Source organism: Ahaetulla prasina, chromosome 1, assembly GCF_028640845.1.
Source record: "Ahaetulla prasina isolate Xishuangbanna chromosome 1, ASM2864084v1, whole genome shotgun sequence".
Lineage (NCBI taxonomy): Eukaryota > Metazoa > Chordata > Lepidosauria > Squamata > Colubridae > Ahaetulla > Ahaetulla prasina.
Window position 1 is genome coordinate 377380077 of NC_080539.1, and position 10248 is coordinate 377390324.

The following is a 10248-nucleotide window of genomic DNA, read 5'->3' on the forward strand; positions in this document are numbered from 1 at the left end:
TCCACGCTGCAGCGACGCGCTTGGGAGAGAGGCGCGGTCGGGGCTCCTTCCAGGCTTGGGCAAGAACTGGAGCAGCTGTTGAGCGGACAAACGCCTCCTGCTTCCCTTGCCCAAAGCCCCTCCGGGCGACGCGAAGAGCGGCCCGGGCAGAATTGGCTGGAACCCACAGCCGCCCGACCGTTTTAGCCAGCAATTGAAGATCCCGCCCCTCATCGGCCTCCCCCGCCTTAGCCTGGCCAGGCGACGCTCTGCCCCGCGTGCCTTGCGGGAAAAGGAGACTTTTCGATGACAGCGACCAGGCGCCCTGGATGCCCACAGAGAGCAGAAGGGGACCGGAAGAGAGCAACCTCTCCCCGCTGCAGCCTGAAGAAGCTTTGCCTGCCGGCAGAGATCAGCTCCAAACTGGCAAATCCTGCCTTTGCCCCAGATGCCAAGATTTGTGGCCCAGATCCTCCAGATGCCCAAACCCGGATTCAGAAGAGGTAGGGCCACCTGAGATCCCATTGCTGGCATCTGATGGAAAGGGGCAGCTATTGACCCAAAAGTACTAAACCACTTTTAAAATCTGGGGTGTGCCAGACCACCAATTCTGGTTGTTGAGGAATCTGTAAGGAAACCAGGAAGTGACACCCACTCTGTGCAATGGGATGGTGAGGAATTGGAAAAGAAAGTGTGTGTGTGTGCGCGTGGGTGCATGTGATCCCCTTATTTATAAAAGTAAGGCTCAGAATGAACTAGCAACTAATATCAAAAATGATAATAAGATTTCAACATGTAAAAAAACAAGAAAAAAGTCAAGGAAATAATTGGTCCACTAATGGAAGAAGATGGCAAGGAAGTGATGAGCAGCAGGGAGAAACCAGAGCTACTTAATTCATTTTTTGCATTTGTCTTCACGCAAAAGGAACAAAAACATTCCAAATTATCAAAAACAAAACCATAAATCAGAATAGGGATACAAATTAAAATCGGCTAGAAAATGGTAAGAGAACACCTGTCCTCCCTAGGCAAGTTCAAATCATCGTGACCAGATGGATTACATGCCAGAGGTCTAAAGGGACTGACAGATGTAAAGCCTGGGGAACTACCTGAGGACTGGAAAAGAGTTGATGTGCTTCCCATCTTGAAAAAAGGAGAAAAAATGGATCCAGGAAACTACAGACCAATCAGCCTGATATCAATACCCTGGAAGATCCTGGAAAAGATAATCAGGCAACAGATTTGCGAACACTAGAAGAAAGCAAAGTTACAACCAGAAGCCAACATGGGTTTGTCAAAAGCAGATCATGCCAAACCAATCTTATTTCATGACAAAATGACTAAATTAATACACCTGCAAAATGCTGTGGATATAGTATACTTAGATTTCAATAAGGCATTTGACAAAATAGACCGCAGCCTACATTTTTTCAGATTCATATTCAGATTCAGATTAACAGAGTTGGAAGGGACCTTATAGGTCATCTATAACACCACCATCACCACCGCTCAAGCAGGAGACCCTACACCATTTCTGACAAATGGCAATCCAGTTTCTTCTTGAAAGCTTCCAGTGACAAAGCTCCCAAACCTCTGAAGTCAACTTGTGTTCCATAGGTTGATTGTTCTCACTGTCAGAAAATTCCTCCTCATTTCTAGGGTGAATCTCTCCTTGGTCAGTTTCCATCCATTATTCCTTGTCTGACCTTCAGGTGCTTTGAAAACAGCTTGACCCCCTCTTCTCTGTGGCAGCCCCTCAAATATTGGAACATTGCTATCATGTCCCCCCTCGTCCTTCTCACTAGACTAGCCATGCCCAGTTCCTGTAACTGATCTTCGTATGTTTTAGCCTCCAGTCCCCTAATCATCTTAGTTGCTCTCCTCTGCACTTTTTCTAAAGTCTCAACATCTTTTTTATAATGTGGTGACCAAAACTGGATGCAGTACTCTAGATGTGATCTTACTAGGGCTTTATAGAGTGATATTAGTACCTCACTTGATCTTGATTGTATCCCTCTGTTAATGCAATTTATTTTTTTTATTTGTCACAACAGTATATATAAGCGTAAGCATGAAATAACTATATGAATTTGATACAATCAAAGGGAATACTAGGACAGGAACGGTAGGCACGCTGGTGCTCTTATGCACGCCCCTTACAGACCTCTTAGGAATGGGATGAGGTGAATAGTAGTTAGTTTTTGGTTAAAGCTTTGGGGATTTGGGGAAGAGACCACAGAGTCAGGTAAAGTATTCCAAGCACTGATGATTCTGTTACAGAAGTCATATTTTCTGCAATCAAGATTGGAGCGGTTCACTTTAAGTTTAAATCTGCTGTGTGCTCGTGTATTGTTGCGGTTGAAGCTGAAGTAGTCTTCAACAGGAAGGACATTGTAACAGATGATTCTATGAGTTAAACTCAGGTCGTGCTGAAGGCGGCGGAGTTCTAAATTTTCTAAACCCAGGATTTCAAGTCTGGTGGCATAAGGTGTTTTGTTGTATTCAGAGGAGTGGAGAATTCTTCTTGTAAAATATTTCTGGACACGCTCAATTGTATTAATGTCCGAAATAAGGTGTGGGTTCCAGACAGGTGAGCTGTATTCAAGAATTGGTCTAGCAAATGTTTTGAATGCTTTGGTTAGCAATCTTTCTGGAGAAGAAGCTACACAAGATTAAATTTACAACTCTTAAAGCCTTTTTGGCGATGTAGTTGCTGTGGGCTTTTGGTACTTAGATCGTTTGATATGAAAACTCCAAGGTCTTTAACGGGGTGAGAGTCATGTACAAGGTAATGTCCATCGAGTTTGTATTTAGTGTTCTGATTCTTTTTACAAATGTGTAAGACATTGGCTTTAGGATTTATTTAAATTTAGGATTGCATTGGCTTTTTTAGCTGCCGCTGCACAGTGCTGGTTCATATTTAGCTGGTTGTCCAATAAGATCCCTCTCACAGTCACTGTTATTAAGTCTGGTTTCATCCAGTTTATATGTGTACTTTTGGTTTTTCTTACCTAAGTGTAGGACTTTACTTTTCTCTACATTGAATTTCATTTTGTTAGATAGGGCCCAGTGTTCCAAGTCTGTCAAGATCCATCTGGATCTTGAACCTAACTTCTAGGGTGTTAGCTATTCCTGCCAGCTTAGTATCATCTGCAAATTTGGTAAGTTTCCCTTCTATTCCCTCATCTAAGTCGTTTGTGAAGATATTGAAGAGTACTGGGCCTAAGACAGAACCTTGTGGCACCCCACTGCTTACTTCTCTCCATGTAGACTTAGACCCATTAAGGACTACTCGTTGAGTACAGTTTGTCAGCCAGTTGCGAATCCATCTGGTGGTGAAGCTATCTATCCCACTTTTTGGTAGATTACGAAGAAGTAGGTTGTGGTCTACTTTGTCTTGCTGAAGTCTAAGTATATTATGTCCATGATATTTTGCTGGTCTACTAATTTAGTCACTACGTTGAAGAATGAAATAAGATTGGTTTGGCATGATCTGTTTTTAACAAACTGGTGTTGGCTGCCAGTTATTACTTTATTTGTTTCTAGGTGTTGGCAGATTTTTTTTATCATCTTTTCCAGTATCTTCCTGGGTATTGATGTTAGGCTGATTGGTCTGTAATTTCCGAGGTCTGTTTTTTTTTCTTTTCCTTTTTTGAAGATGAGAACCACATCAGCTCTTTTCCAGCCCGGTACTTCTTAGTAAGTTAGAAAAATGTGGGTAAGACAATATCACCACCATACGGATTTGTGACTGGCTGACCAACCTTATTCAACAAGTAGTCCTCAATGGAACTACATCTCCATGCAAGCATATAATGGCAGATCCCAAACTTCTATCCTAGGCCCAGGACTCTTCAATATCTTCATAAGCGATTTAGAGGAATGGAAGGGGAACTCCTCAAATTTGCAGATGACACCAAGCTGGCGAGAATAGCTAACACCCCAGAAGATATGCTCACAATCCAGAAGGATCTCAAGAGACTTGAACCTATTTAATAAAATGAAAATCAATAGTAAGAAAATGTTTAATACATATGCAAGAAAAACCAAATGTACAGGTATAGAATAGGTGCCTATAGAGATTCTCAGTCATCCAGGTCATGGTTGTCCCAAAGCTCTGAAGAAGCTTCTTGGATGACAAGCGAAGCGACTTCAGAGAAAAAGCAGAAAGTCCAGTTGCCTCTTAAAAAATCACCTTTGGGATATAGAATAGGTGGGTACCTGACTCAGCAGTAGTCATGGTGGGAGGGATCCTGGAGTCCTACTGCACAATCACTTAAATACGAGCCAGGCATGTGTAGCAGCAGCCGAAAAAGCCAATGCAATCCTAGGCTGCATTAATAGAGGAATAGTATTAAGAGCATCTGAAGTTTCAGTATCACTTTACAATATCTTGGTAAAACCATATTTATTGCATCCAGTTTTGGTCACCACAAAAGATGTTGAGACTCCACTCTTGGAAGTGGCTGATGCCCGGGCAGCTCTCTGCCTCCCGCCAGCTCTTTCCCCGTGTAGAGCTTCTTCTGGGACAGGCAAACCAAGAGGGATGCCAGGACAGATGGAAAGATGATTTGATGCCAGTCTTCCCATGTTTGGTTTCACCCCCCAACCCAATTAGCACAGACCCACTTCCTACACTGGGTGGACTCAGAGTTTTTCTTGACCCTCTTCCTTTCTCATCTCTGCCCCCACCCCAGTCTGTTCGACTGACGGCCTGAGCCCTCCTGTCCTCCCACCCCAGTGTCAGGGCAGAGGGTTTTGCTCTGTTTCCCCCTTTACAACTCCCCTCCCCACTGACTTGTTTGCAGGGTGAATACAGGCTCCTCAAGGGCAAAAAACATCCTGATGCGATCTGGTTTGATACCCCTGAGCTATAGCTTCCAAGTGGTCTTCAAGGGCAGCCCCACATATAGCACCCTGCAATAGTCAAGTTGAGGGTTGCCCATCATATGATTGCTCGGAGGGCCTCCTGACCCAGAAAGGGGCACCACTGCTTTGTGTGTTGGAACTGTGCAAATATCTTCTTGGCCGCAGGTGCCGCCGGTGACCCCCAGATCATGGCACAGCCTCAAATGGGGAAGTGCTGCCACAGCCAGGACTCAGGGGCCAAGCCTGGTCCAGAGCGTGTTCAGCTTTCTCCCTTGCAGGAATCTCCTGGGTCCCCCTGCTTGCACCGAGCATCGGACGTCTCTCCCCACAGATTATCAAAAGCCCCTTTTCCTGTGGATTCTTCTGGTGAGGCTCCCTTGGACCCATACGAGGCTCAAGGGCAGGGAGATCTTCAGATGAGGCAGGAAGAGACCCGGATCGGATCAGCCCAGCTAAGGCCGAGAACAGGAAGGAGCATGGGGACCTCTGCAAGGAAACTCCACCAGCGCCCCACACTTAGCCGTGCTCACCCCCCGCCCACTCCTCAGGGCCAAGAAGTCAGCCAGGCCCTCATCTGCAAATGCACCCCCCCAACTCTGTGCCCTGCCAGGTGCCAAGCACCATGGGCTGAATCCTCTCTCAACGCATCACACAGTGCAGTGCAACACCGGAAGAGGCCCCGATGCTTGGACAAGGCCAGCAGAAGCCAAGGGACACAGGAAGCAGCTCCCTAGAGGGAAGAGAGCTGCAAAGGGACACCCGCCGGGTGGTGATGCTGGGTGCTCAGTCCGGCCAAGCCAGGTGCCGAGGCCCCTAAAGCTGGGCAGGGCTGGCCCACAGATCCCTGTAGGAGTGGGGAGGAGCAGAACCTCCTCATCAGGTGGGAGATGAAAGGCCATCCAGGAGTCAGGAAGCCAAAACTTGGCTGAGCTTCTCTCTGCCCTCCCTGCCAATGGCCATCTCTTGGCCAGGCGAGAAGCTTGTGAGGCTCTGGACAGCATTTTGCCCACAGAAAGGAGGGCACCGGCTCCCCTGATGTGGCTTGGTTTGCCCACAATAGACAGAGTCACATAAGGGGCGATAAAGCAGGTTTATTTCAGCCCGCAAAGACTGGCTATTTTAGCACAATGGAGATTAACGTAAGTGTAATAAAACCACCCAACCAGATGGGTGTGATCCTATCCCACAGCAGGAATGCAATAAATAATGTGCGCGCACACACAAGCCCACAAGCAGACCACTTCTCCCCACCAACTTTGAGGGCCTCAGGAAGCCTTGCCAGCAGCCAGGCTGATGCCACAATTGGGGAGGAAAATGCCCTCATGTACCCAGCCAGCCAGGGGTGCTATTTTGGGTCCCAGCTGCAGCCAAGGGAGAGAAAAGAATAGGCATCTCCCCCCTAACTGCATCCCCTCAGCCAAATAATCAGCAGGAGTGTCGTGTGTGGTCCTCCGTCACCGCCTTCACCCCCCATACCACTTCCTGGTTCCAATAGCCTGTCTGGTGGGGCAGAAAGTCCAGCTCTGCTTTGCCTGAGGCTTAGAGGAGGAGGGACCCCTTCTCCGGAGCCAAAGGAAGGGAGGCCTATCCTTGGGGTTACAATGGCTGAGGTGGTTCCTGAGCTAGGGCCCCGGCAGGCATTGGCAGTCTCTTCGCTGCAGAAGCAGGAAAGGCAGGCCGGGCACCAGCTTTGCCTTGCCCTGATCAAGGGCCTGGACTCACAGCTTGGCAAAGAAGCTAACAAGACAGTCCGGCAACAGAGCCAACACTCTGCCAGCAGAAGCTGCAACCCTGAGGTCGCCAGAGGGGACCCACCTGGTCTCGGCTGTCTGCCTGCAAAGGAGACGGACCCTCCAGGCAGGCAGTTCTTGTGGCCTCTGCTGCAGACGGACATGGGGAGCCAGCAAATATTTCAGCCCTTCCACATTCCGAAGACCCCAAAGATGCCTAGATGCCCCTGGAAATCTTTGTTTCTCAATGACGTTGTTCAAATCTGGCCCAGCGTAGGAGACTCTCTCATTCTCACACTCACACACAGAATCAAACAAGGAGCTTCAAGTTGCATAAAACAAAAGTATCCTGAAGTAGACAATTGGCCCTGGGCCACCCTGGGCAAGGCCCACCCCCCCTTGGAAGAGTGAAATCCCTTGCAGTTCTGAAGGGCAGGATCTCTGCTTGGAGGAACTGAGCAAGCTGGGGATGACATTGGGCCTTGTGGACAGCCAGATGCTCAGCCCCTTTCTAAGGGTTGGTCCAAACCAAAACCACAAGAAAATCCCCAGCAGGTAACTGAAGCCTTGACAATACCAGGTGTCAAATAAGCTATTGGCAGGAAAAGACCAAGTTTCAGGAAATGAACCAGTAGCGCCTGGCTAAGACAAATATTTTCGCAAGACAAGAGGGGAGGACGCGGAAACCTGCCCTATCCTTCAGTCAAAGGGCAGAGCCTCCCCCCAGTTCACCACTTGTGCCTCCCTGAGGGCAAAGTGGAGCCATCAAGTGCCGTGCCAGGTTGACTTTGATGTCTTAGGCAAAAACCCCGGCTGAAAAGGACACAGTCTTCCCAGGCCTTCCATCCCCTCCCCTCATGGATGTGAGTAAATGGCCGGGGAAGAGCCCAGCACTCGGGATAGGCCTCTCGGTGACCCCCCACTCCCCTCCCCTGCTGCCTGGCTCTCCACTGGCCATGTGCAGGAGGGTCCCGACCCATCCCTGGGATGACAAATGGAGGCCCCTCACCACTTGAAGAACACAAGCCCAGCCAGGGCCGCATAACCCAGAACCAGGAAGAGAACTTTGAGCAGCCGGTCGTTCTTGTCCTCCAGCTCCTTGGCCAGGATCTCAAAGAAGGTGACGAAGAGGAAGGTGCCCCCGGCAATTCCTTGCAGGATGACTGAGGCCACACTGCTGGTCATGTTTTGGGCGCTCTCGATGCCCATGCCAATGCCGATGCCCAGGGGGATCATCAGACTGACGGCAGCAGCCAGCTTGGACGCTTCCTTGATCTTCAGCCCGGTTTTGGCCATGTTGATCCCCAGGGCCACAGCCACGAGAGTCTCGTGGATGGCCACCCCCAGGAAGAGGCTCATGACTCTGTCACCCTCCTCCTGCAGGCCTAGGGCCAGGCCTTCAAAAATGGAGTGGGCAGACAAGGCAAAGACCAGGCTGAAGAGCCGCAGGGGGCTGGAATGTGAGAGCTCATAGATGGCCAGCCCATGGCTGTGGCGGCCATGGTCGGCCCGGTGACTGTGCCCCCAGGAAGGCTCGATGAAGGGGCTCTCGTACTCGGAGTCGCTGCCCATGTCTGAGCCAGCATTGAAGGTCTCCAGGTCAATGAAGGACGGCTTCTCCTTCCGGAAGGTCAAGACCAGCTGCTCCACAAACACAGTCATGAAGAAGCCCAGCATCATGATGGTCTCTGCCAGAGGGTAATCGGTGGTCACATTTCCAAGTTTCAAAACCTCCTGGAGCTGCAAGACAGAAGCCGATAATCCAAATTCTGTTCACCTGCTGAGACCGCCACAGCCCTCTTATGAGGGGGGAGGGGCGGGGGGCTGCATTCAGAACTGCTCCTGACCCTTCCCTCTCCACATTTTGGCCTCTGCAGAAATCTCCGGGAAGCACTGGAGGCCAAGGACCTCAGACTCCACTAAAACAGTTGCCTTGGGAAACAGTTGAGTTTAAATACAAAGAGTTGAAAGGGATGGGTATGGGAAGAGAAGATGGGCGCAATCATTCACTGAATTTCTTAGGACCCCCGATTCATTTTCAAAGAATGGAACTGTTCCCTGGGTCTGATCTTAATATGCAGGGATGTCCTGGTCAAACAGGGAAGCTCTGGTGGGAGGACTGGGCTGCAGGTCCTCAAGCCAAAGGGAGGGGCAATGGAGAGGAAAAGCAGAGCACGGATGGGGGGGGGGGGAAACAGCAGGTGGAAAAGCGACCACCTTTGGCTGTAGGAGCCCTCCAAGCCTCCCCCCCCCCCGTGACCATCTCTGTTGCCCGAAGAAGAGACGCGGCGAGTGGGGTCTCCTAGCTCTGATCATAAAGCCAAGGAGGGACGAGGCGGGGAAGTGGGGGGACCAGCAAAATGGGTCCCTTCTGGAAGAGCCCATTTCAACCAGCGGAGAAAAGGCTTCCTTGATCCAGGAGCCAGAAATTCTTCAGTTTAACAAATAGATGCTTAGAAGGGCAATGGTTGCAATGCGGAGAGAGGAAGAGTGTGGAGGAAAGGGGCGGCCGGGGGCTTTTTGCTTAAGAGGGGATTAAGGAGGATCCTGTCAATGATTTAATGCCTGGGGGAAATTCCTACAGGGCAGTTCCAGACTCGTTGGTGGGGGGGAGGGAACGTCTCGGGGGGAGGAAGAAAAAGGTCCAGGACGATCCCGATCAAACGGACCAAGGCCAGCAAAGTCAAAGGCTGAAAAGTCCTCCTCTTCCCGCCTACCGAAGCCGGACCCAGTTTAGAAAGGAGGCGAGAGATCCCTCCCCAACCACCCCCACCCCCACCCCGGAAACACCGGGATGCGGGGAGGCCTGGAGCTCCCTTCCCTGCCTAGGGCCAAGCGGGGCGGGAGGGGGTGGACTAGATGACCCGGGAGGGCCCTCCCTCCCCTACCTTCTCGCGCACGGCCGGGAGCAGCGCGTTGAAGCAGGTGGCCAGGAAGACGCCGCCGCCCAGCGCGTTGCAGAGGCCGAGGGCCCGCCGGGAGCGCTGAGCCCGCTCGGGGTCCGCCTCTAGCACCTTCACCGGCAACAGGGCGCCGGCCAGCATCAGCGCCAGCGTGCCCAGCAGGCACAGCACCTTCGCCGCCACCACCTCCATGGCCGGCCGCCGAGGGGCCCCGGGACGCCCCGCCCCCGATGACGTCACGGCGGCGCTCACGGGAGGGAAGGGTCGCCCTCGGTCCGCGCCGGAAAGGTGACCGGGCGGAACGCGCCTCCCGCGAAGTGGTTCCGGAACGCCACGAATCCCCCCACCCCGGTGAAGGGGAGTTTTGCTGGCGGACCCTCTTGGGGACGGCGATTCCAGAGGTCGATCGTCAATCGCTTCCGCGGATCACGGAGGGTCTGCCGAAGGGGCTGCCCGGGCTCCCCGCGGAAATCGCTCCTCCAGCCCCGGAACTTCGGTTGGAGCCAAGGCCGCAAAGCGACAACCCCTCTCCTCCCCACCCACCCCCCCAGCGCCTGTCCAGGCGCTCAGTCCCGCTGGCTGGCTGGGGGATAACTGCGCAGAGGACCGACCCCCTTCCCTCACGACCCCCTTGGCAGCTCTCAGGCGGAGATTCCCCTCAAAGGGGCCCCTGCCCCGCACCTTCCCTACTTACCCCTTACCCTCCAGGTACCAGCCGACAGTGTCCAAATAAGTTTATTTCCTACATCAAAGAAAAGCCATTTCCG

General features: G+C 51.5%; 1 protein-coding gene across 1 annotated transcript; it reads right to left on the minus strand.

The window, feature by feature from the left end:
• Window positions 1-5924: 5924 nt before the first annotated feature.
• Window positions 5925-9994, minus strand: SLC39A3 (solute carrier family 39 member 3). Its single transcript, XM_058163741.1, has 2 exons — window positions 9467-9994; window positions 5925-8318 (listed from the first exon to the last, which is right to left on the minus strand). Exons 1-2 carry the CDS (start codon window positions 9671-9673, stop codon window positions 7584-7586), a joined length of 942 nt encoding a protein of 313 aa, XP_058019724.1. The 5' UTR covers window positions 9674-9994; the 3' UTR covers window positions 5925-7583.
• Between the last annotated feature and the right edge of the window lie 254 nt (window positions 9995-10248).